Source organism: Candoia aspera, chromosome 1, assembly GCF_035149785.1.
Source record: "Candoia aspera isolate rCanAsp1 chromosome 1, rCanAsp1.hap2, whole genome shotgun sequence".
In the NCBI taxonomy this organism is placed as follows: Eukaryota; Metazoa; Chordata; class Lepidosauria; order Squamata; family Boidae; genus Candoia; species Candoia aspera.
This window is the reverse complement of record NC_086153.1, coordinates 340,597,231-340,624,504: the sequence shown is the minus strand read 5'-3', so window position 1 is coordinate 340,624,504 and position 27,274 is coordinate 340,597,231. Positions and strand designations below refer to the sequence as shown.

The following is a 27,274-nucleotide window of genomic DNA, read 5'->3' as shown; positions in this document are numbered from 1 at the left end:
TCCCTGCAGATGCCTCTGGATGAAGAATGGAAGAGGAAGGCAAAAGGCAATGTTACCTGACAAGATCCTTAAAACTAGAAGGTTTTAGAAGAAAAACAACAACTTACAAACTTACTCCAGCTTTATTAAAAATTGATTCAGTGCTTAGGGCCTCATTACCTGAACAACCACAACCACAAATACTGGTAACACACTGATATCGAGTGTTTGTTGAGTTTGCCGGTAGCCTGGAGAGAGAAGGCTGCCTCCATAAGTCCACCAAGCTCACTTTTGCTGGCAGTCATGAGTAGCAAGTTTGTGAGGCCCAAGGACCTGGAGGAGAAGCTAAGTTGGTGAAGTTCAAAGCCTCCTGTAAAGGTAGTCTTCAACTTATGACCACAACTGGGACTGGAACTTCCATTGCTAAGTGAGGTGGTCATTAAATGAGTCATGCCCAATTTTATGACCTTTTTTGCTGTGGTCATTCAGTGAATCACATGATTGTTAAGCAAATCCAGCTTTCCCCATTGACTTTGCTTGTTGGAAGCCAACTGGGAAGGTCACAAATGGCGATCATGTGACCAGGATGCTGCAATCATCATAAATACATGCCGGTTGTCAAGCACCTGAATTTTTATCATGTGACTGCAGGGATGCCACAATGGTTCTAAGTTTGAGGACTGGTTGAAAGTCAGTTTTTTCGGTGCTGTCATAACTTCGAACAGTCGCTAAACAAATGGTCATAAGTCAAGGACTACCTGTATGTGGTACAGAGAAAGTCAACAAGGATTTGTTCTAATTGTCTTTCTTTTCTCTTTTGTATTTCACTATTTCAACAATAAAAAATATTTTTAAAAAACCAAGGATGAGCAGGGAACCAGAAACCGAAGTCTGGAGTGATTAGATGGTAGGAATTGGCCACCTTGAGCCAACAATGCCAGAAAGGAGACCCAGTAGAACCTCAAGTGTGTTCAAGGGGTGTCAAACAGAAGAACATCAAACCCTGTTCTTTATTGTTCCACAGCAGTGTTTTTCAAACTTGGCAACTTTAAGGTGTGTGGGTTTCAACTCCCAGAATTCCCAGCCAGAATTCTGGGAGTTGAAGTCCACACATCTTAAAGTTGCCAAGTTTGTGAAAACACTGTTCCAGAGGGCAGGGCATGAAACAGAGTTACAGAAAGACAGATTCCAGTTGAATATTGCAGGGAAAAAATCCTTTGATTTTTGACAGTGGAGGCTGGACAGCCATCTGCTGTGGATGCTGTAACGTAGATTTCCTCTTATATCAGAGGGAGGGACTTGTTGCCCTCAAGACCCCTTCCAACTCTAAAGATCTCTACAGGAGCTGCTGCTGATTGCCAAGTTAAATGAACTGCTGGTCTGAGCTGGGCTCTTGGAGAAGTAAATGGATCTTTCCGTGTGGAGTTTATGTGCCTCTGAATGCCAGCCACATTTAGGAAGAAAGACCACTGATGTCCTACTTGGCCAGAAGACCTCCTTGAAAAAACTGGCTAATGACTGCCAGAGGCAGGAGGCCCAACCGAATTAAATCTGTGGTTTAGTTGATCCCACAGATGCATCTTCTGCTCTAGAAGAAGACCAGATGCAAATCTAGAGATGTTCTTCATTTGTGCTCCTCATCAGGGTTGGCCATTGTTACCTTCCACCAAGTGGTAATGAAAAAATCTTTAGAAATCCAGTTAATTCCTTGGAGAAAGTTGGAGAGGACAGTGGAAAAGACCCTAGGTGAAACTGTCTATAACTAAAAAAAAGAAAAATCTCAGTCTTAAAATACCACTAGGTTACAACAAGGGAGTCAAAAAGATGCCTAGCATATCCAGAGATGAAGGAACCAAAGTAGCCGAGTCAACGGTTGAGTCCTTAGTGTAATGTTGGCTGCTAAATCTGGCTTTCAGATGTTGCCTTCATCCAACATTTGGTTCAGGCCTTCGCAGATCCTCTGCAGATGCACCTGGTAGGGCTCAGAGGAGCTGTAGAGAGCCGAGAGAAACTCGTAGTCCGCAAAGTGGTTGAAGACGTGGTTGATCCGAGAATGGGATTTGGTTGTCAGGTGAGTGTTGACTGCTTGATGTAGCAGGTCACGGCATTCATTGAGCATGTTGGACATGACCCGGCGGTCAAAGGTGAAGTCTATCTGATAGAAGCTGACTGCAGTCATGGCCAAGGTATGAACCTTCTTCCGGAAACGCTCCATCAGCACCTGCTCTTCAACACTGAACTGTTTGTTGCGGTACAAGACGCCCAACTTCATCACAATCTTGATCAGGTTTTTGATGATCTTCTGGGCTTCCTTGCGGTTGTGAGTGAATTCCTTGGTGACCCGGTACAGCTCGTCCAGGATCTCGCTGCTGGTGTCATCAATGAAGATGCTTGCCATGTTCTTGGACGCCATCTTGCTCAGCAGCTTCTTCTGAGCTTGGAGAGCCAAATTCTTAGTGCTGAAGGTATCCATCTTCCCTGAGAGAGCAGAGAGAGAGCAGATGTGTTAAACTTTCTATCACCACCACCACCACCACCACCACCACCACAATATATTATAGCTAGAAGCAGGTTAGGTTATCATCTGAAGAACATTTTACTCAGCTTCAGCTGGTTCACCAGTTGTGATCCTTCCTGGAGCCTGGGTTGGAGGTGTGAATCCAGTGGTGCTGACACATCAGCACCAGAAGACCTGACAAGTGGCAGTGAGAAGTAGATACGAAGACCGTCTGCATGTTGTCTGTCCACAGAATGGCTAACATCAGGTCCCCTTTTTCTTCCCAGGTTCACATGCCTAGGCAACACGATCTTTGATTCCTTCTGGTTGGATGCAGCTAGTGAGATGCCGGGCTTTGCTGATCCTACCACGTGTCTTCTATAAATAAGTGTCTTTTCCATTTCAGTTACTTTACTAATAATTGTTTTACTCATCTCTGCTCAGGTCAGACGCTTGCTTTCGAGAATGGTAGGAGGCAAGCTGTGTTAGTCTCTAGTAGCAAAAAATAAGTAGTATTCTGGTAGCACTTTTTCTGACTAACAAATTTGTTTAAAGGACTTGTGCTACCAGATGCCTAATTGTTTTCCTCTCAGGAACACTTTCTCTCACACACACACGCATATGCCCACTCACAAATGCTTCCACCCCAAAACCTGGATTCCCTGGCAAGGGTCACTCACACCCTCATCGCCCCATAGATTGATTACTGCAATGCACTTTATATGGGGCTGTCCCGGTTGTTTGGCATGTTCTGTGTTTTAATGGATTCTACTGTATATGTTATAAACCGCCCAAAGTTGGTATGAAGTCAGTGGCACACAAGCACCAAACAATCAACTTTTTCATCATTTATGTATTACAGGTAGTCCTCACTTAACAACCATTCATTTAGTGACAGTTCAGACTTACAACAGTGCTGAAAAAAACAACTTATGGCTGGTCCTCACACTTATGACCATTGTAGCATCCCTGTGGTCACGCCATCACAATTTGGGCACTTGGCAACCGGTTCGCATTTATGACTGCCATGGCATACCATGGTCACGTGATCATCATTTTTGACCTTCCCGGCCAACTTCTGGCAAGCAAAATCAATGTGGAACTACATGATTTACTTAATGACCACATGGCTTGCTTAATGCTTGCAGTGATTTGCTTAATGACCAATGCAAAGAAGTTGTAAAATCAGATCGGCTTCGCTTAATGACTGTTTTGCTTAACAACTGAAATTCCAGTCCCAATTGTGGTCATTAAGCGAGGACTACCTGTATATATTTTTTCATTCTTCGTTAGTTTTACATCTTTCATTCCTTTCAAGAATTTAATGCATAGCCCTCTTTCTTCCAGTTTTCTCCAACAAAGAGCTTGGCAAGGGTAGGTGAGGCTGAGAGAGTGACTGGCTCAAAGCCATCCAATGCGTTTCCCCGGCTGAAAGTGGATTTAACTTCCAAGCCCAGATAAACTTAGTTTGTAAACCTGGGAAAGATGCAACCTTGAAAGCTTTATATGATTATATGATGCATCATGTTGTCCCAAAATGTGGATGTTAAGAAAAACACATGCCAATTTTTTTTCCCCCAGGCTTCTAGAAAGTTGCAAATGAAATGAGTTGAAACAAATGTAAGGTTAGAAAATGAAAAATGGGGAGAAACCCGAGTGGGAGGTTTGTTCAGCCTCAGTGAATTTTCATCCTACGTTCTCTCTGCTTCGTTTTCTAGCATCTTCCCGGAGGGGTAAATCTGCAAACACCACAACCCACTTCTTTATGGTTGCCAGGTGTCAAACCTGATTCAGAGGCAAAGAGAGAGAGAGAGAGAGAAATTCCTGGTGAAGTGTTTTGGCAGGCTGGTATTGCAAATTCCGCTTTCTTTCAGAAAAATAACCGCAGCTCGTGCCCTCCCATCATCTTATCTATTTTCTTTTTCAGCAAAAGCATTTTTATAAAAAAGTGAGATTTGAAGACCAACAGACCCTCTGTTCTCCTCCAGAATAATAACAACAACAATAATAATACATTTTCTTCCCGCAAGGCTCCATCTGTAGCCCATCATTAAAAAAAAAGGAGGCGGAGTGGGGATTGAAACCCCCCCTTACAAAGGGTGCATAGCTACCATCACACAGGATGTGACCTCTGGCAGATGCAAAGACGAATAAAGTAAATAAAGGCTACATGCAGGGATGGCCAAAAAGGTCAAGATGGCAGCCGTGAGGGTGCAATCAAAGCTCCGCTTATTTTGATGTACCATAACCGGCAAACAGCCTTGGTTGTGTGGGTGCCTGCAGTCATCCTGACCCCACTGAAATGTTAAGCTGCCTTCTTCCATGCTCTGGATGTGAAGCACGTTAGAAAACGGACAGGGCTTTGATCACGTTTGTGGCCACCATCTTGACTTTTCTGACCTCCCTGGGATATCTTCAAGAGGCAGCCTTGCCAGCTGATTGAGAAGCTTGCGGTTAAGTGGCAAAGCTTAGAGATTGCTTTGCAAGGGGCAGCCCACCTTTATTTTTCATTCCCAAGGGATGCGCAATGTGGTCAGCCCACATTCAGAGGAAACAGCCATGATGTGATGAGCACATCCAGCACAGCAAGGATCAAAACCAGCTGGGGTTCCTCAACCAGCAATCAGCTTGACTCAGTTCAGAATCAATTTGATAATTATATGCTTTTTAAAAAAACACACACACACACAATTCCCAGCAGTCAAGTTCTCCTCGGATCTGAACCGTCTCGATAATTACAGCTTCCTTGGCCAACATACAATTTGGCCGGATTCTGATTCAGCTTGGCATCGACACCCTTTCTTGCCAAGGCATCGGCACAGCTCAATTCAGAATTGGCTTTGTAATTATGAGTTTCCTTGACAAGCACTTGGTTCAGCTCAATATGTGCTTGGTAACTTCAAGGCTCCTTGCTGAGTGTTCGGGAAAGTTCATGCATTTTTAGAGGCATTGCTGCCACCCACCGAATCATCAAACCGTCGCATCGCAAATCCCCCAAAGCATCTCGTCCAACCCTCTGCAGTGTGCGGGAGAACCCATTCAACCGCCCTTGAGAGGTGGCTCTCCAGCCTCTTCTTAAAAGCCTCCAGAGATGGAGAACCCACCACTGCCATAGGGAGGCTGTTCCACTGTGGGACAGATCTTGCCTTCTGGAAGTTCTTCCTTATATTTAAACAAAATCTTGGTCACTGCAGCTTTGTTATCTGTTATTTCTGGTCCTGGTTTCTGTGTCCATGGAAAAAAATTCCTGATCATCTTCCTTGCAGCTTCCCTTGATGGACCTCAGCCTGGCTATCATGTCTCCCCTAAGCCTTCTTTGCTCCAGACTGAGCATCCCATGTTCCTTCGCTACCTCTTCAGATGTCCTCAAGTCCCTGTACCTGCATTATTAATGGCTGAGAGCTAAGGGTCTTTTGTCTCTGCATCTGAGAAATGCCCTGGCAACTGCAGCTTCGTATCCTAAAACTATTAGGAAATTCAGCCATTATCTCCGGCCAGGACTTATATGCACTCTAAGGGGAGTTGGGATCTAGACCAGTGTTTTTCAACCTTGGCCACTTTAAGATGGGCGGACTTCAACTCCCAGAATTCCCCAGCCAGCACGCTGGGTATTTTATCTGGGACCTCTTATCCCAGAATTCTGGGAGTTGAAGTCCACCCATCTTAAAGTGGCCAAGGTTGAAAAACACTGGTCTAGTCCTTGCTTTTCAAGAAGCGTCGGGGGTTTTGAAGCCAACAGGATGAAAGGCTGCATAATCCAGGGGTCGCCTCCTGAAAAACAGTAACTCAGTTTTCGGGGGAGCAAAAGGCTTAAACAATGAACCGTTTGCTTGAGTCACCCACAAAACACCAAGGAACTGAAGTTGGATGGCAGATTGGCAGAACCTGGCTTTCTTTTTGCCCGCAAGGAGAGGAAGTGGTGCTCGATTCATAACACATCCAGGCATGATGAGCTGAGCTGGACCACTTTGGACTGCAGACCAAGAATTTATTATAAATTGGGGGCAGTGAGTTAGACAGACATACTTCAGGGCTGAAAAACAGTCTTGGTGGAGACACAGGGTGCTCTTTGGTGAAATTCTGGGAGAGAGCTGGACAGTGAGGAAAAAAACAGGGAAATAGTCAGAAATTAGGTGGATGGCAAAGAGGAGACAGGCACAGCTGCTGTAGTGGATGCCTGCACTGGGCAGGGGGCTGGACTAGATGATCTTTACACTCCCTTCCATTCCAGCATTCTATGATGAGGCTTCTTTACAGGGTGGTGGATTCTCCTTCACTGAAGGTGTTTAAACAGAGGAAGGAGGGTCGTCCATTGAGGATGCTTTAGTCCTCGATTCCTGCACTGGGCAGGGGGTTGGACTAGATGACCTCTCAGATACAATTTATGAATTGTTGGGGACCTTGTGGCCCTTCTCCAGAGAACAGCCTTTCAGTGCAATGGGCTAGTCTGGGCAGACGGGTCCTGATCCAAAAGAGCACAATTCGCTATATACCAAGACCTTTCCCACATGCCCAAACACCCGCCCTTCACGACTGGAAATTCAGCAGAGAGTGGGGCCCATTTTTAATATGCAAAAGGCGATTGCTTAGCATTGGTGTGCAGCTGGACCTTCAGCCATGATCCCTCAGTCATTGCTTTCTGCAAGACACTTTCCCTTTCTTCCGCCCCATTGCCTCACCTTTCCTTCCCAAATCCCCGCTCTTGAGCTTTGCACATCAACAAACGCTAAGAGCAGACCAGCCACCAGCTTTTCTCCCTGGGAACCGTCAACCCTGCAGCGCGTCCTTGCCGACCGATTGAATTTTTCATGGAGCCACAGAAAAAGCCCTTAATAATTTACAGGCCAGCCTGTGGAGGAGGGAGGGAACCAAGGGCAATCAGAAAGCATTTTCTAGGGCAGTGTTTTTCAACCTTGGCAAGTTGAAGATGTGTGGACTTCAACTCCCAGAATTCCCCAGCCAGCCTTGGCTGGGGAATTCTGGGAGTTGAAGTCCACACATCTTCAACTTGCCAAGGTTGAAAAACACTGTTCTACGGTTTCATCCTGTGGAAACTTCACAACTTGACCCAAAATTTTAAGGACAAACTCCCCACCCTGCTGTGGTCTCCAGAATGCAATCTCAGGGGAGGGGCCAGATCAAAGGGGGTGGGCCCTTGGCCAAGCATGTTTGCCATTAGCCCCTCCCCATCTTTACAAAGCTCCTCCCCCATCTTACAGACCCTTTACTCACATAGCTGGGGGCCAAGAGCCCATTGGAGGGGGGGGCTGTAATAAATTTAAATAATTATTAAACAAGCACATCCAGGCCCACCCCCTGATTTGCTAGGCTCCACCTCTTATTTCACAAGCTTCTCTCCTCGGTTCTCTATAGCTGGTCCCCAGAAAAGAAACTGAATATTCAATCAAGGGCCAAAAATGGGGAATTGTCAGCCACCCATCATTATGGGAAGAATCCTAACTCTGGAGGACAGACTAATTAATTATGGAACAACAGGAGAGACAGTGAATAGGAGAGACCTAGGTGTCAGGAAGGGCATCTGGTGCTTTTTTGCAGTGCTTCTGACTTTAACTCCAACCAGTCCCAGCCAGCATGGCCAAGGGCAGGGGATTATGGGAATTTTAGTCCAAAACTTCTGGAAGATGCCCGTGGCAGGCGGCCCGCTGCTCGAAAGAGAACGCAAGTGGAATCCAGCTGGGCTCTTCTTGTTTTATGATTTAAGTTTTATGGGGGAGAGAGGGATCTCTTCCTCTCCAGCTTGACAGAGCCTCCAGAACCAGGAGGAGTCTACCTCTGGGAGAACAAGGGGAAATGTTGGCTTCAAGTCCTCCTTATCTAAGTTTCTGATCGCTATCCAAAGCAGGATTTACTGGTCTGTTGGGCTGTTAGGCTGGGGTCCAGAAAAATAGTTGTAATGATTCTTCAGCTTCTATTTATTTATTTGTTTGTATATCATTTTTATAGCTGCCCATCTCATAATTGTGACTCTGGGCAGCATGCATAGGGTTATATGAACACCCTAAAGTTCAGCATGGAAAGCCTTTGGATTTTTCTCCACCATTTGGTGTGGAGAAAAATTCTCCCCTTTTCCAAAACCTTTCACAATTTCTCAAAGGCAGGATTCCCCTTACTACAACTTCTTTCGGGGGGGGGGGACCCCCAACCTTCCTAAGATCTTCTGTTGAGAATGAATGCAACCGTGGGATGCTGTGGAGGTCAAAAAAAGGACCGTGCCCAGAAGGGGGGACTCACTTCACTCCTTGGCCACCTGGTCACTTCCAAAGGGCAACAACATTCCCCCCCCCCCCGGGGAAAATTCACCAAGGCCCTCTCCTGCTAGCTAAAAATGTTCGAAAGCCCATCTTTTGCATCAAACTGGGTGAAAAGCAGTAAGGAAATAAATGCAGATTTCTCTGCTTGGGGTTAGCCTGCCCATCGTGAGCTGAAATCTCAGCCGCCTGAGCTGTACGTGACCCAACGTTTTACAAGTGGGGTTCTCTCTGAAGGATGCAGCCACCCCTGAAAGCAGGGAAGTCCTGCTCTGGATTCCTCAGCGGAGGAGGTTGTGAGTCGTGCCAAGAGATGCAATATGAGCCCCTGAACATCCCTCACTGTGGCCAAGTAGCATCAGGCTGCCACCTCTCCAAGATGCACGTTGCAGCTTCAAAACCCCAAGGCCCTAATTCCGCCCCCCCCCCCCCGGTGATATCCATACTTTTCACCAGGAGCATCTGCTAGGTGTGTGTGCAGGTGTCCAAAACGCTGAGAGGCAGCTGCAACTGGGAGATTGAAACCCTTCCTTTTTTATGCATGTGGATGAGGGGTGCGCGCATAAAAGAAGGGAGGGTTCTGATCATATGGTTGGGGTTGCCATCTTTGGATCGCACAGCTGCGGCCACGTATGTAAAAAAGGGAGATTCAGTCACGCGGTCGTGGCCACCATTGTGACTTTTTTGATATCTCCTGCAGGCAGTTCTCTGCACTACCTCTCCTTCAGTTAGCCCAGTGGTTTTCACATTTTAAGATGTGTGGACTTCAACTCCCAGAATTGCCCAGCCAGCAAAGGGAGTTAAGTCCACACATCTTTAAAGCATGCTGGCTCGGGAATTCTGGGAGTTGAAGTCCACACATCTTAAAGTTTATGTATTATTCCAATTTTGCTACCGCCCATCTCCCCCAAAAGAGGGACTCTGGGCAGTTAAGTTGGTTGCCAAGGTTGGTTAAGTTAAGTTGCCAAGGTTGAAAAATACTGAGTTAGTACAGAAATCTCTGTCTGTCTCTGTTGCTGACCCCTTTCTTGCCTCAGTCGCTTCTGCTCCTAGCCCCTTGGCTTCCTTGCACGTTTCCAGTTGCAAAGCCGAACAGATTTTGCACTCTCGACGCTGCCCTCAAATGGGGTAGGAATAACGTAGAAATACTCTTTTAACTCCAGTCCATCTCAGGGAGGTTTAAGCCTGAGTTGGGATGAGATGAGATGAAGGCAACGCTGTGGGGACACACGGAACCTTGTGGCTGCCGGGACGTGATGGTGCTGTCCTTAGGTGCTCATGTGGGGACACAGAGTCCCCCCCCCCAGTGGCTGATGAGGATCTAGAACCCAGAATCTAGAGCCCAGAGTCCTCCCAGTCTAGTCCACCCCTTTACCCTCAACATCACCCCAGTACCCCCGTGAGAAAGGTATAAGGGCAGTTATTAAGCACGGCTTGACATGTTGGCTTAGCCTCTGAACTAATATTCTGTGTCAGGGTTTAGCCAATCAAAAACATGAGGTTGCCTCTGAGCATCTCCCAAGTGTGTTGCTATGATTGCAACCCCATAGCCATGGGGCAAGGCTCTCTCACTCCCCGAAAATGTTTGGATTACAGTTCCCACCATCCCTTGCCCTCAGCCAGCTGTTTGGAGTGGAAATGCAGAAACTCCCCATCCCACCAATATTACCTTGGAAGAAGCCTTTTAGGATCGAGCAGGGAGGGGGTCCTCACCATTAAAGGGGTGAAGCCACTGAGTTGAGCGGGGTGACTCCAGAGGAGGCCTGGATTTGAGCTGGGAGTAATGGATGCCGGACTCAAGGATTTGGAAGCCAAAAGAATCAACGGAGGTAACACAGTATCTGATGACCTGGCAGGTAAATATTTGGCAAAGGAGGAGGATGATTCTCTATTTGCGGTAGCTTGGGTTAGCCAATCTGCTTTCCAGGCTGAGAGAGAATTCATATCCAAAGGGTGTTTACTTTTGATTCGTGACCATCCGCCCCAAGAATTTCATGCAACCCGGTGCATGTTTTAACAAGTCAATCCTGCTGTGGTTTTATTATTTTGCTAACTTTACTTCCCTCTTCTTCACACTCGGAGAGAATCAGCGGCTTTCCTTACATGACAAAGCAGCTTTTCCCCCAGCCTGGTTCCCAACCGACAGATTAGACTACAATGCCCGTTTCCCCATCTCTTGGTGGGGATGAGGGGTTTGTCATCAACTGCATTTGGAGGTCTGGGGAAGGAGTAAGGCTGGCTAAAGCAGGGTTCCTCAACCTTGGCAACTCTAAGCTGTGCGGACTTCAACTCCCAGAATTCCCCAGCCAGCAAAGCTGGCTGGGGGATTCTGGGAGTTGAAGTCCGCACAGCTTAGAGTTGCCAAGGTTGAGGAACCCTGGGCTAAAGGACATGGAGGCACCCAGAAATTAATCAGGAGTCACAAACTCACATTCAGGAACACCTGATTTTATTCCAAGAATTTTTTCCTTCCTGGTACGTGTTTCCAAGACACCAACTGGAGCTGAACGACGCAGTAGCATGCAACCAATGCAGGACGGTGTCCTGATCTTAAGCCTCTTCTCAATGCAAAAAAAATACTCCTCTTCGTGAAGGATGGCCTCTGAATTCTGCACATGTTCCAAGACACTCTTTTTTGTTTATATTTGTACACACATACAAAGACATACACACTCTTTCTCCTGTAAAACACAGTGCAAAGGGCTGGCTGGGACTTGTCAGAGGTCAGAGATGTTCTTACGCTGTGAGGGTGATTATTAATTAAATTTATATGCCGCCAGACCCAATGCCTCATTACTCAAAGTTCTTCCGAGTTTTGTTGATGAAAGTGGCTGAAGGACGGCATCCACTGTTATTCATTCTGGGCCCTCTGTGTGTTCCCAGATGCCCCTTTCTATCAGTCTCTTACAACTTCCTTCTCACTCCCTTATCAGCAAACTTTGCTTTATAGCTACATCCAGGCAGAGGGAAAAATTAAAATGGCTTTGTGGGCCCGAGGAACACCCACGTTTACTGCCAGGCAGGGTTGAGTAAAACAGCTGAATAATCCCACTATCAGGAACTTGAGCGACGCATTTCTGCTTCCTTGACATCCTCCCCTTTTTTTTATCATTCCGGCAAGGAGAAGCAACGCGGGATCAGCACCCCGTTAAAATGATGCCCGGCAGCAGAGCCTGGGGTGGCTTTTCTTCACCCCGAGAAGCGACCCAGCCCGGGACTCCTTTCCTCCCACATCGGCTTACCTGCTTTTCTGCATCCAGACCAGCCGACGTCGCGGGCCTCCGCTCCGGAGATGGGCTGGTTCCTGGCGAACTCCGCGCCGATTCAGGGCTGGAGAAGAACGTAGGATCTTGTGGGGGGATTTGCAAAAGACAGGAGTAACAGGCTGAGACAGTTCAGTGGGTCCTTGTCTTGTCTTGTCTTGTCTTGTCTTTTCCGTTTCTTCCCCCTTTTCTTTCCACCGGCGGTGGTTTCTGCGGCTGGCCGGTCTGGTCGGCTGAGCGCCCGCTCCAGCGGCTCGCCGCTGCCTACGGAAATCCACACCGCCTCTCCGGTCCAAAGTTGAAACTCGATGCTTTCCAACCGTGAGCGCCCGCCCGCCCGCGCGCGCGCGCGCGCACACACACACACACACACACACGGAGCCCGCTTCAAACCCAAGGCGAAGTTGAGCTGGAGGGGCGGGGGGGCGGGGGGGCGGGGGGGGAAGAGAAGAGAAGACGTGAGTGGCGGGTTAGGTCACCAACCGTGGGGTAAGGCTACCTATGAACCAACCAATGGGACTCAGCCGAAGTGGGCGGGCCTTAACGGGGGGGGGGAGAAGGGAAACCCGTCCCTCTGAGCAGCTCTAGCCCCCCCCTTCCCGCCCGCCCACGATCCAGCAGAGCAGAGGCGCGCGCGAGCTCCCCTCCCCGCCTCTCCCCCCGCCCGGCAGCCTCCGAGCTCCGCGCCGCCGACCCGGCGTTGGGCGCAGCAGTTCCCTTCGCTCGGGGCGGAGGACCAGGTCCCATGGTTCCCATCCAGCAGGGAGCGCTGGGGGTGGGACCATCAGCTGCTTTCGCCCATGTTCCACAGTGGCCGCTGTTCTGAAGAAATCACCATAGTGATAATAAAGTCCCTTCTCGTTTCTTAGGTGAGGAGGTGCAAACGCTTCAGTCAGGGCTTGCAAGGGGGAGGAAGGGAGGAAGAAAGGGAGAGAGAAGAGAAGAACAGAACAGAAAGAAGGAGGGAGGGGGGACGGAAGGAAGGAAGGAAGGAAGGACAGACAAGGAAAGGATGTGAAAAGTTCACTCCTTCCACCGAGGACCCCGGCGCGCTCCCTCTTTGGGGGCCGGGCCCTCCTCCCGCATCGGGGCCCCTTAGCGGCCGCGGCCCCATCCCCAGAGCCGGCGCCAGCGCTCAGCCCAGCGAGAGGTCGAGGCCGCCCCCGTCTTCTCAGGCGGCCGCTTTCCCCGTGGCCGCCCCGGTCCCCGTCCGTCCGTCCGTCCCTCGGGGCGGCTGGCCCTGCCCCGGCCCCGCGCCTTGCCGCGCCCCGAAGGAAGGGCCGCTCCTGCGCTCCGCCGGCCGCGCGGCTCCCGGAGGACGGGCGGAGGGACGCGGAGCGCCTCTGCCCCCTGGGACGGCCGCAGGGGCATCTGAGCACCGTCGGAGCGCTCTTTTGCACCCGAGTTGGGTTGCGCGCTGAGCCCGGTGCTCTCCCCAGCTGGACCCCGGCGGGTTGGGCTGCAGCTGGCCGGTGCTGGGGAGCATGGAGGTTGCAGTCCAAAGCTCTTGGGCGAGGCTGTAATAGTGCTCCCCACCGCTCTGCCTGGCTGATTCCCACATTTTCAGGGAAGAAGATATGTCCCTCCTCTGGCGCCGGAGCTTGGCTTGGCAGGCCTCACAACCGCAGTGAGAAGCTGGCCTGTCAGTATTACTCAGCGCCAGCGCGATTAGCTTTCCCGCGAAGTGAACCCGGTGTCTTGCTTTATGAATCTTCCCCTGAAAATCAAGTAAGGTTCCAGTCCTCATGGTTCCTAATGAAGCAGCAATTCAAGTAGGCACATAGAAAGGATCATAAGGAGAAACTATGTGGCGGGAACTCTCCAGGGACTGTTTTAATTCGGGTCTTTGTAAGCAGAATTCCCCAGCCGGTACTGTCTCAGCGAGAGGTGGGGGGGGGCAAAAAACCCTTCTGGGTGTGCTTGCAGGCTGGTATCTGTTAAAAAATAATTCTGGGCATATGCGAAGACCTGTTCTCTAGCTGGTACAGGTAGTCCTTGCTTAATGACCATTCGTTCAGAATTACAACAGTGCTGGAAAAAACTGACTCACATCTGGTCCTCACGACTGTTGCAGCATCCCCTTGGTCATGTGATCACGGTTTGGGCACTTGGCAACTGGTTCAACATTTATGACTATCACAGTGTCCCATGGTCACAGTGTCCCAGTGTCCCATTTTTGACCTTCCTGGCCAGCTTCTGGCTTGCAAAATCAATGGGGAACCACATGATTCACTTAACAACCATGTGGTTTGCTTAATGCCTGTGGTGATTCACTTAACGACTGCCACAAAAAAGGTCGTAAAATCAGGTCGGATTTGCTTAATGACTGCTTCACTTAGCAACTGAAATGCTGGTCCCAATTGTGGTCGTTAAGTGAAGACAACCTGTCTGTGCTCGGAAAGTCAGCTGGCTACAAAAAAATGGCATTTGCTTGCAAAGGGAGGTGCCCCCTGCACTCACATTCTGCTTTTGCTAGCTCACTCTTGGCAGTTGACTTCAAAGGCAACAAAGCAAATGTGTGTCTGAAGACATTGGGGCAACGGACGAGTCTGTTGCATCAAGAAGAATCCAGATGCTTCCCGAAAATTAACGTCATCAATTGAATCAATTGACATAATTTGTTTGATGCAAAAGATGTCAATGGGCACAGGTGACATAAATGATGCCATTTAAATTGCACAGAGGACATAAATTGCATTGTTTGCCTGATTACATAATTAAACCGTTGATGGAAATGTTGTAAATTGCATTATTTGAGTCATTCCTGGAAAGCTGTGGGAGGTCAAAAAAGTCACGAGGGGAACAACATAAAAAGGGGAGGGGCTTTGATTGCACAGTCACATTGCCATCAGGACTTTTTTGACCCCCTCCCCTGTGGATGCCCTGATAATTGCGTAATTCCACAAATGACATTATTTGTAGCAAATTGCATCATGGGATAATTAGGTAATTGACATGAATGTCCTAAAGTGAAATAGATTTGGATTTAATAGCCAGCCTTTCCACCAAATATCCTGCTCAATCAAGGCTTCACTGTCTCTGCTTCTCTCCAAGGTTGTGTCCACACAATACTCTTCATCTGTTTACTGAATTAACCCATTTTCTGGCTACCTAAATAGGCTGCTTCCCTACAACCCAGTTGACCTGGATCCTGAATTAATCAATGTCTTGCATTTGCAGAATGCATTGAATTATAAGATAAGCAAATGAGCTGCGTTCGAGTAACATGTTAACTCTGCCCTTACTTCCCACTGACTAAGCTTAGTACCTCATATAAATGCATCTGTTAGGTTATTACATGACCCGGGTTAAGGGTGTTGTGAATCCTGCCTTCAGGTCCCTTTTAATATTCTGGGTTAACATTCTAGCTGTCTAACAACTTCTTTCTTCCATGTTTTTGATGCGATCTCAGCATTGGGGAGTGTAGAGAAAATTGGGGAATTCTGAAGTTTTTCAGATTGGGGAACAAAATGGCAAGGAAGGGGGCCTGTAAATTATATACTGATGGGTGGAAAATGCGGAAACGGAGAATCTTCTTCCCTCCACCCCAAAACCTTGATTCTATCTCTGCCATGGAGTGGACCCAATTCAAGGAGGTTTCAGAATCCTTGAGTTGGAACAGACCTCTGAGATCATCTAGACCAACCCTCTGATCATGGCAGGAAGCACTACAGCATCTCTTTGATCACTGCTTGATCCCTTTCCTTTGTGGCAAGAAATCTGCCCTCTTTTTCTGCCCGAAGGGATGCACTGCAGGCGTTTCCAGAGGGGAAGACAAATCTGCTCGGCTAAACAATAAATATAAATAGTTATAACCCTGAGTGTTATTTCCTCTCCATCCTGTCCTCATTTCCTGGGGTGTCAGTTTCAGTGGATAGAAAACAATGGAGGAGAAAACATTAAATTGCATTGAGATGCAGGGTGAGGAAAGTGGGTATGTGCCCCCAAAACTGAATATTTTGATCTAGTGCCTTTCCTTATTTTATAATTCTCCGATTTGTGAAACGGCCCTGGACAGTGGAACTCCCTGCCACAAGATACAACGATGAGTCCAATTTGGAGAAGCAAAGAAAAAACTTCTGTCTCTCAGCCCAACCCGCCTTGCAGGGTTGTTGTTATGGTGGAAAATGGGAGTGTGTAATATACTTGCATATCAGCCCATCCACAGATAAGCCAAACCTTGAAATGTTCATGTTTTAATTTTCACAATTGGCTTATTCCCACGGATTATCCACCTTTCATGGTATTTTGGTTAAAAATTCAAGGCTCAGCTTATCTGCAGATGGGCTTATCCCCGAGTATCTGGGATATAGAGGTACTTTAAAAAAGTATTACCATATATCCTTGTGGATAATCTCATCCACAGATAAGCCAAACCTGATTTTTTGGGGTGCATTTTGGCACCTAAAATGCCCAGCTTATTGGTGAGTATATACAGTACTTTGCCTTCAGTTGCACAAATGAAGGCAGGGTATAAATCTACTAATGATTAAATAAAATCTGCGGCTTTAATCAAATCTTAAGGCTACCAAACGTGGCTCGTACAGTTCTAGGTATTCTTTTTGTGGGCATCTGGCAGCGGTGCAGATTTCACATCCCAGAGCTGGAACACCAATCAAATATCACCCCCCACTTCTTAAAATACCCCTTCTCTCCCCATTTGTGACCCTTTCTGGTGGTGATTATTTGCAACTGCCCAGGCCTGGCCCATCCTCCATTCCCACCTCCCTCCCTCCGTCTCTCTGGATCGCTCATGTGGGGCCCCTTTCCGGCTTGCGTGCATATTGTGCGTATTCTACATCTCGACAAAAAGGAAGGAGATGGGCGGGCGGGTTGAGTCTCTCCCTTTCAGAATCCCTACAAATGTCTTTCATTTTCCTTTCAGTCTCTGAAAACAGCAGAGATCTGCTCTTTTCCCACCCTCTCCAAAAATTCCTTGCAGCAAGAAGCAATAAATTGGTCAAGTTGGGGTTTTTGTTTCTGTTTTTTTGCTGTTTCAGTCTTGCCAAACTATCAAGTTTGCTTTCCAAAATTGAAGGTTCTTTTTAAAAAATGCACTGTATGTATTTTGGGGCCCATCCCTCCAAGCATGTGATTTTTCTTTGTTTCTTTGCAATTTTGCCCAGTAGGCTCTGTTGTTGCAAACAAGGCTGCCTAATGGGATGACTTTCGGGACATTATTGTCATGTATGAATGCATTTTTGTAGAGATTTTTCAGCAATAGCAATGTTGTTAAACAAAAGTGGCAAAGTGCAATAGAAAAAGAGAAAAGGTGGATATATTCTGATGCCCTGAGTTGATGATATGAACTAGGCAAGTTTTCGCCAAATTTAAGCTCAACAAATTTCTCCCCCTCTCCACTTTGCAGAATAAGGAAAAGTCCTCTTTCAATTAGCTGCAACTCCTGGCGAGTCTACAAACGCACACTTTTCTTGGGAATGCTGTGGAAGTTTTTTCCCCTTGACAACTTCTCTGACATTTCCCAGTCTAGCCTATAATCTTTGGTTTGTTGGTGGTCCCCCTGGATCCTTAACTTTTCAGGATCAGCAAACAAGGTTGTTTAATTATTCCCAGTTGTTGTTGTTTTTGAAAGGGAAGGAAATGGCCATCCTTCCTTTTCCCCACAAGGTCCCAGAATGAAATTTGGCGCATTATTTTGATTGATTGATTGATTTTTGTGCCATCAAGTCAGTGTTGACTTTTAGCAACCACATAGATAGACCTTCTTCAGGAGGATCTGCCCCATACCTGGTCCTTCAGGTCTTCCAAGGGTGCCCCCATTGTCCATGTAACTGAGACTGTCCACCTTGCTGGTCCTCCTTTTCTTCTCTTTCCTTCCACCTTTCCAATCATTATAGACTTCTCAACAGAGCGAGGTATTCATACTGATGGACTGATTATGGGCCATCAGGTCAGTGGTGGCTCTTAGCAGCCACATAGACAGACCTTCTCCAGGAGGATCTTTGGAGAACTTGGCCCTTCAGGTCTTGCTGTAACTGAGTTACCCACTCGCTGCTGGCCGTCCTGTTCTTCTCTTTCCTTCCACCTTTCCTGCATCAAAGCCTCCTCCAGAGAGCTGGGTCTTTGCCTAATGTGTTCTAAGTAGGATAATTTGAGCCTGAGGAAAATACCAGACAGATGGCCAACACAGTTGTAAAGCCATAAAACATAATAACAATAATAATAACAACCACAGCAACAACAGGATTAGATCATTACTATCCCATAATGATTGGGTAATAATTGAATAATAATCTGGCTTCAGACTGAATCTGTCAAGAAGGGAACAGAAGGCTTAATATTTGCAGCACAAGAACTAGTTTAGCAATAAATGCCATAAAAACTAAAATAAATGCCAAAAAAAAAAAAAACTGGAAACACCAGCAAATGTAGATTTTGCAGAGAGAAAGATGAGAGTGTTGACCATCTAATCCAGTGCTTCCCAAACCTGGGTGAATTACCCCAAATTGGGTAAAAGTGGTTTTTCTTTGGGTAACAACACATGAACCCATTAAATTGAATTAAAGTGTTTTACATACACAGGGTAAAAAGGACTTTCTGATAAGCGGTTTTGGGTACTGAAGGACAAAGTTTGGGAAGTACTGATCTAATCTGTGGCTGTAGCAAAATTGCCCAGACAGATTATAAGGCAAAACACGATCCTGCGGCAAAACGATACACCAGAATTTATGCAGGAAATATGGATCTGATGCCCCATAGTATTGATGATTAGAATGATTATGTGCCATCAAGTCATTCTCAACTGCTAGCAACTGCACAGATAGATTTCCTCCATGATGATCTGTCCCCAACCTGGTCCTTCAGCTCTTCCAATGTGTCCGCAGTAGGATAATTTGAACCTCATCATTTGTGCCGAGTGAGAACTCTGGGCTGATCTGTTCAGTGATCCATTGGTTTATTTTCTTGGCCATCCACAGTATCCTCAGGCGTCTTCTCCAACACCAGAGTTCAAGACCGTCAATATTCTCCCTCTCCTGCTTCTTCAAAGTCCAACTTTTGCTTCCATGGAGGGTCACCAGGAAGACCATGGCTTGCGTGATTCCGATCTCCGTAGGTATAGAGATATCACAGCAGTTGAATATCTTTTCCAAGGCCTTCCTAACTGCTGTACCAAGTGTGAGTCTGGGTCATAATGTTCATAATAGATCATCGTAAGTAAATACAAATAAATAAAATGAAATGAAATGTTGAAAGGGTGCTCCAGAATCACCATGTACACACTTTATGAGACTTCTGAATTCAGACAGACCAACATCGCCAACCCAACATGCTGGACATCACAGGGGTTGAAGAAAAGCAAGTTTTACTTTATAAAAGTGGCAATCCTAAATGACAGTACAGTAGCTCAGAAGAACTGGAAAACTGGAAAATATCAGGATTTAACAATTGAAGTAGAGCGATTATGAATAAACAGGGGAAAACATTCCTTATATTGGAACTTACACTGGAGCTAACAACGGAATTGTCAAAACAGCTGACAAAATGAGAATTATTTGACCTTGCAACATATAGTCAGAAGTGACCATATAGCAATACTAATTTGATCAACTTGCCTTTTAAAACGATATGTGCATTTTATACTCTAGATTATGTTAGATTTGTCTGGGCTGGAATGGAGATTTGACACAAACCATTTCAAGTCAACCATCCTAAACCTGATGCTTTTACTCAGTAGGTATTTCTGAAAAAAAAAAATTCTGAAGCTGTTCTGGCACCTCTTTTGATTAAAAAAATTATACCCAAATGTCTTTTTAAAAAAAATTCAGTATATTTAGGTAGGAGGAAATTAGGCCTGTTTGATGAGCAATAATAACGGAATAAAGATTGAATAAAGATAATAATAATAACTGAATAAAGATAATAACTGAATAAAGATCAATGTAGAAGCAGTGAAAGACTTTGTATTCCTAGGTGCGAAGATTACTGCAGATACTGACTGCAGTCAGGAAATCAGAAGACGCTTAATCCTTGGGAGAAGAGCAATGACCAATCTCGATAAAATAGTTAAGAGCAGAGACATCACACTGACAACAAAGGCCCGCATAGTTAAAGCAATGGTGTTCCCCGTAGTAACATATGGCTGCGAGAGCTGGACCATAAGGAAGGCTGAGCGAAGGAAGATCGATGCTTTTGAACTGTGGTGTTGGAGGAAAATTCTGAGAGTGCCTTGGACTGCAAGAAGATCCAACCAGTCCATCCTCCAGGAAATTAAGCCAGACTGCTCATTTGAGGGAATGATATTAAAGGCAAAACTGAAATACTTTGGCCACACAATGAGAAGACAGGACACCGTGGAGGAGATGCTGATGCTAGGGAGAGTGGAGGGCAAAAGGAAGAGGGGCCGACCAAGGGCAAGATGGATGACATTCTAGAGGGGACGGACTCGTCCCTGGGGGAGCTGGGGGTGTTGACGACCGACAGGAAGCTCTGGTGTGGGCTGGTCCATGAAGTCACAAGAGTCGGAAGCGACTGGACGAATAAGCAACAACAAAGATTCCATGTTCAGAGATAGTCTACCTCTGAAAACTGAAGACAAAAGAACAGAACATGCCAAGTGCCATCTATTCCGAATGTTTGAAAGAAAGATACTCAGGGCTTTGGACATCTTGATCCTAACAATTTTCACCAGAAGATGGCACTCGGAGAAAAGAACATTTCGCCACGTTTGCAGCTGATCCGTGCAAATTGTCCTTTAAACCCAATGCAGGCAGCTTGTTTTAAAAAGTGATGCTCCTTCCAGTGGGATTTTTGATGGTCTAATAATCCCAGACAAACCTCATTTTATTTGTATGGAAACTCTAGACAACCTGTTCCTAAAGTGTGAGAAGAAGGAAACTTTCCTGAAGTTAAAATTCAGAAGGACTCTGGTAGCAGCTTTTCAGAGTAACAAATAGGATGAAAAAGCTTAAGCTTTCGTGAGTTAGGGGACCTACAAAATTGCTGGCATCTTGTACTTTCACTGGAGACCCACAGTTTTATTTTTGATTTTGAACTGAAAAAGTTTTGAGCTGTCTGGTATGATGGCATCTGGCGTGAGTGAAGGAAGACCGATGCTTTGGAGCTGTGGTGCTGGAGGAAAATCCTGAGAGTGCCTCGGACTGCCAGAAGATCAAACCAGTCCATCCTCCAGGAAATAAGGCCAGTCTGCTCACTGGAGGGAATGATATTAAAGGCCAAACTGAAGTACTTTGGCCACATAATGAGAAGACAGGACACCCTGGAGAAGATGCTGATGCTGGGGAGAGTGGAGGGCAAAAGGAAGAGGGGCCGACCAAAGGCAAGATGGATGGATGATATTCTAGAGGGGACGGACTCGTCCCTGGGGGAGCTGGGGGTGTTGACGACCGACAGGAAGCTCTGGCGTGGGCTGGTCCATGAAGTCACGAAGAGTCGGAAGCGACTGGACGAATAAGCAACAAACCATAGTAGACTGGGCAGAAGATAAGTCTCCAACTCCAGGGCAAACGTGAGACTTAATTGAATTTCATTTTCATTTAAATTGGGTTAAATTGGATTCATATCAAAGAGTCCTATGCTCCATTGAATAATAATTGTTCCCCATATAATAATTGGTTGACCCCCATTATTACACCCCATGTAATAATGACTCTCAGATTTTAAAAGTGTGTTCCTTTTACTTGTCATATTGTACTTCTTATTTTGTTTTTCGTTTGAACTGTCTGCCCTCCAAAAATCTATTAGGATTGGGGCAGGTGAAAAATTGTGCATATAACATGCCAGCAGTTTTAAAAAAGCCGAATTAATGGGAGGAAACTCCCTCCCACAGTTTTACTGAATGAAAGCGGTTGTTTTAAAAATAAAGCTCAGTTCTAGGAATGATCTCAAAGTAAGCAAGCTCATCCCTCCCATTTTAAATGTTGCTGCTGTTCTTACTTTTTGCTTACGACCCCCAAAACAGCTCTGATGAATAAACCTGTATGATTCTGTCACTGCATAGATTTGCGTATTTATTGATTTATTGGTTTTCCTGTATTTAGAGGCCACCTGACTTGAGATGACTCTAAGCAGCTTTTAAAAAGCAATAAAAGGATATTTTTAAAGGCAATAAAAAGAAAAAAAAGATTATGAAAATTCCTAAACACTCAGAAGGAATAAATATTCCCCCCCCCCAAAAAAAACACTGAAGAAACCCAACAGGGGCTCAGCAGCTCCCTACCCCCAGGCCTGGGAGCAAAGCTAAATTTTCAATAACTTTTGGAACACCGTCAAGATGGGAAAGGGGCAGGGGGATGCTATCAAAAGTGGGTTTTAAAATTCCCTGTCCAACCTAAATCCCAATGAAATCCTTAGTATTGTTCAGGGGAGTGGGGGGCACGGGGAATCAAATAAATTCATTTTAGGGAGTCATAGTATTGCAAAGCTTGTGTTGAGCCATAATATGGCGTATTTCTTTATATGTGGCTATTGCATGGTATTTTGTTAACCCAGGTTTAATACTGGACATGGGTGTGTTCACACTGGATGTGAAAACAAAGATTTTTTAAAAAATTAACCCAGATAGTATTTCCTGGTTCTGTCGCCCTCCCTGTGCTCATTATCAGCTCCTTCCTGGGCTTCTGTCTCATGCTCTTTGGCAGCTGAGTAAAGCTGATTTTTTTTTCCGAGCCCAAATCTCAGAGTTTTCTTTAACAAGATTTATTGAGAAGAAAGGGATGATGGATTTTATGGGACGCTGTGCACATTTTGACCTGTAGGGCAACTCTGCCCCCAAGTGGCCTTTCTCTGTCTTTTCCTTAGAGCTTCTCTCCAGAAACAGCCACATCCCGTTTATCAGGCTCTTTGGCAGCTGCCTAAAACTGAAGGTGATTCTTTTCCAAGCACAAATCTTCCAGAGTTCTCTTTAACAAGTTTTGTTGAGAAGTAGGGGATGGAGTTACAATCCAGCAACAGAACTATTTCCCATTTAGAGGCAACATATCCTATTTTGGACATGCTATGTGAAGACTGAGATCTCTTGAGAAGGCCGTAATGCTGGGAAATTGGAAAGAAAGAGGAGGAGGACCGGCAGGAAGGTGAGTGGATTTGACCACAACAGCAGTGAATGCATCATTGGGAGGTGTAAAAGACCAGTGTGGGGACAGATCACCTTGGAGAAAATCTTTCTATGAGGTTGCTAAGAATCAACGCTGACTTGTTGGTAACTCCATCCATCTACGCAGTGTTAAGTTAAAAAAAAAACTTAAAAAAAATAAAATAAAACCTTTTAAATATTCTGAAGAGCTCACCTTGCCTACTTGTGAGACATCACTGGGCTGACAATATTTTATTTTTTAATTATCAAATTTTGTCACAGCCCGTCTCCCTCAAAAGAGGGATTCTGGGCGGTTTATAGGCTTCACCTCTCAGAATTCCCTGCTGGCTGGGGAATTCTGGGAGTTGAAGTCCACCCATCTTAAAATGGCCAAGTTTGTGAAACACTGGACTAGATGATATTTGGGGTTCCTTCCAAATCCACAATTCTGATTCTCTTATTCTTTTACTTAGAATTAGCAACCAGGAATCTCTGAAGGACGGCAGGATACAAACGATAGCAAACAAGAATAGATTGTAAAAAATATTAGATGGTTTGTTGCCATTGATCTGGGTTGATCCCATGCCACAATTTTTTTTTCTGGCCTCCGGGCCACACGATCTTCCTTCCACTTCTCGGCTTCCTCAGTCTGAACCCCTTTGGAGGCTGAAGCCATGCCCACCACATGAACCTCTAACTCTGAGCAGTAGCATTTAAAGCGATTAGAGCTGGAGGTTCATGGTGGATTAAACACTGGATTATAAATGGGGTTTTGGCTCAGAACAGAGCTGGGGAGAGAGAAGGGGAGGGAGGGAGAAGTGGGCTTAACAAGGCCGTCAATGTGAACAGTCTTCCTGACCTCCCAGATGTGCCTCGTTTCCAAAGCTTACCAGCTTACAGATTTGAATGAATTTAGCAACTAAAACTACAGCATCTGGAAGCAGTTTGCAATTTGGCAGTGAGCAGAAGGTGTTTTGTGAGCAACCCCACAGGGGCAAAATTGGAAACATGATCAGGAACACTTTTTTTTTAACGGAATCGAAAGAAAAGAGGAAGGTGCAAAATTTGGCCGCCAGCTCCGTCGTTCTCATGCCCCAGAAGAAAAACTGTTGCTGTTGGGATCAAGTTCACCCCCTTTGCTAAGGGTCACCCTCCTTTTCTCTTTCCTTCCAATTTCCCAGCAATTATGGCCTTCTTAAGAGATCTGGGTCTTCACCTAACATGCCCAAAAGAGTCGCACCAGGATAGGTTGCCTCTAAATGGGAAATTGTTCTGTTGCTGGAATTCTTGCAATGGCATCCCTTGCAAGAATCTCAATAAATCTCGTTAAAGAGAATTCTGAGATTTGGGCATGGAAAGAAAACTTTCAGCTTTAGGCAGCTGCCAAAGAGCATGAGAAGGAGCTGAGAAGCCCAGGAATGGGATGCTATGTTCACATATGGGATGAGCTCTTGCATTCTGGTGGGGCCACAGCATTGCCATTGTATCATTTACCTGGGAAGGAGATGCTGAAGATGAAATGGATGGGGACCTTTGGCATGCTCACTGCAAGGAAAGACTTTTTTTTAAAGATGTTGGACAAGGGGAGAATCAGGGGTGTCTGCAAGGATGGGGTCAAAAAAGTCAAGACGGTAGCCAAACCTGCAGCATGGAGGATATAAACACTTACAGTATGGCTTGTATGCCAAAATCAGCAAACTTGTCGAGGCACAAAAAGGGGGAACTTAGAAACCAAATAGCTTTTAAAAAACTTTTTCTTTGTGTTCATGTGTACGTCGTCGTTGTTTCTTTTTTTCTTTAAATATGAACAAACAATAATAAGTAACGATACACTGGAGACCTTTGTATTAAGTACTAAGCTTGAGACAGAACCTTTATTACGAAGGAATAATTTAATGTATTTTGCACTCGCTTATTAATGCCACATTTAGCTTTAGATGTAAAATTTAAACAACTTTATTAACAGTAGCATTTTAGAAATCGTAATTAATATCGATATCAACGTCTCCTTTTTTCTTTATCTTTACAGGTTTAACTTGCCTAAACATTATAGTATTACTAATTTCCAGTCAATACTGTATAAATACCGCTGTACCTAAATAATATACTGTACTACTTGTGTTTTATAACAGTCTTTCTCAACCTCAGCAAATTTAAGACGTGTGGACTTCAACTCCCAGAATTCCCCAGCCAGCATGCTGTTTTATAATAATACAATAACATAATAATAATAAAAAAGATGACAGCCCAACCTCTGCAACTGAAACTCCCGCTCCTTTTTCATGTATGTCACAACTAGCTGGATCAAATGGTTGTGGCCACCATCTTGAAGTTTTTGACCCTCCTGGGGAGAACATCTACCTTGCCTCTCAGAAAATCCTGCCCGCCTTTGCACAAAGCCTTCCCAGTGGGGAGAGATGCTAATTCTCTATTAAATAATAAAGGTGGGATAAAAATTCAATAAATAAATAAATAAATAAATCACATAACTTCAAGCCACCGCCAGGAGGCGTTCTTTTCCTACCTTTACCGCCCCCCCACCCCCAGTTCTCCCAGGCTGCTAACAAGTGGAAAACGAGCTTCTGCTGTTTTCTATGTGTTTTTGTACCACGGCTGGGCGGGGTGGGAGGAAATAGCAACATGGGTCTTGTCTCTTTGCTGTCAGTTTAATACAGCCCCCCCTCCCCGCCAGCCTTCCACCTGCTGCCTTGTCTCTTTGAGATCACTTTACATTGGAAAATGTGTCCATAATTCAGGAGAAGAGAAAGGGAGAGATCAGACCGGCAGCTCGGTCAGGAAGGAAATATCTAAACCAGCAGGCCGATACACCTGTTTTGACAGGTGGATGCACCAAATGTGATCTGTGCCGATTGGCGGTCTAAAAATAAGGACGGTTGCAGGGGCTCCTGTGCCTTGCAGAGAGGAGCAGATCGGGGCCCCTTGATTAATTGATGGGGCTGATGCAAGGGGTCTCCCCCTCCCCTCCTCCTTGCCGGCGTCATCGTTCACTGCTTCCACAAGATGAGCGTACGACAGTGGTAGTCACCCTTTCCCCAGTGCAAAGGGCGGATTTTGTTGGAGGGTGCTCTGTTTAAAATTTTGCCCATTTGGAATCCAACCACGATCACGAAGCCCCCCTTGGAAATTGACCTTGCCCCCCCCCCACCTGCCAGTCTTTCCCACTGAGGTGGCCCTGCTCTTTTCCTCTTTAAATCACAGTTTTGTTTCCTTTCTGACCTGTACAGCGACGTTATCAGCCTCCAGGTCTGCCTTACGGGGCCGAATCTCGAGCTTAAAAATAAAGAAATGACAATCGGTTTAATTTTAGCAGCTAAAATAATAATTTCCCCGGCATTGGAAGACCCGAGATAAGAGAACAATGGAGAGGTGGATTAACAAGGCCTCTTTCATTGCCACCTTAGGGGAAAAAACCACAAAGTTAAAATTATGAGTCATGAGAGGCAGGAACTTCATGTGGACTTGGGACTTAGTTTTTTGCTTCATTTTGTCTGCTTGGAAACGAGACGCTTTTGTTTCCCATCTCTCACTGAAGTTTATTTCATTTCTGACCCTGACTGAAAAACCACCCAGCTCCAAGACTTTGGGAGCTTTGCATGATTTAAAAAAAAATCAGAACAATAAAAAAGAGAAACGGATAGATGCATCCAGCAAAAAGCTGTACAAAACAACATGAAAAGAAACCTTACAAGGGCTCCCCGCACCTTGCCCCAAGACCTGGGAGCTCCTACTTGGGGGTCAGACTGCATGACCTCTAAAAGCACTTCCAACTCTGGGATTCTTTTCCACATTGTCCTTCGCTAAGAACAGGAGGCCGTTCTGCGCTGATCCCATCTTTCTAACCTTGGCAATTCAGCCTGGGCTTTTGAGGGACCCAGTTGCGGGGTTTCTTGAACAGGAGGCCAAAGGCTTGCTGGCGGGGGGAGAAGCTGTGGGTGTCCTTAAGCATGTCAGAGAGTCCCTGAAGACACAGCTGTTGCTTGCATAAAACTGCGCAGTTGCTGCACCAGTCTGCACTGTGTCCGTCAGGCACGGGGGTCTCCTGTGCTGCTTGGCACTTGGCCACCCCTTCGGACAAAGGAAGGTAAAATGGCTGGCGTAAAACTTCGCCCGGAAAGGGGCAGAGCCTCTGCGGGGTCCCATTCGAGCACATCAAGGCCTGTTATCCAGGCGCCTGGACTTCCACCTTCATGCA

At 46.0% G+C, this 27,274-nt stretch overlaps 1 protein-coding gene and 1 long non-coding RNA gene across 2 annotated transcripts in view; both read right to left on the bottom strand.

Moving 5' to 3' along the window:
- Positions 1-112: 112 nt before the first annotated feature.
- On the bottom strand, positions 113-12,289 carry TNFAIP8L1 (TNF alpha induced protein 8 like 1). The gene is made up of 2 exons (XM_063290971.1): positions 11,988-12,289; positions 113-2,457 (listed from the first exon to the last, which is right to left on the bottom strand). The coding sequence occupies exon 2, from the start codon at positions 2,450-2,452 to the stop codon at positions 1,892-1,894; it is 561 nt and encodes a 186-aa protein (XP_063147041.1). The 5' UTR covers positions 2,453-2,457; positions 11,988-12,289; the 3' UTR covers positions 113-1,891.
- The window catches only part of LOC134488509 (uncharacterized), a 679,404-nt gene continuing 652,242 nt past the window's right edge, over positions 113-27,274 (bottom strand). Inside the window, exon 2 of the long non-coding RNA XR_010066976.1 lies at positions 113-349. This is a non-coding gene — a long non-coding RNA (uncharacterized LOC134488509). The remainder of the gene's footprint in view (positions 350-27,274) is intronic.

Coding starts and splice junctions, on each gene's coding strand:
- TNFAIP8L1 (XM_063290971.1), bottom strand. CDS start 2,452: ATGGATACCTTCAGCACTAAGAATTTGGCTCTCCAAGCTCAGAAGAAG.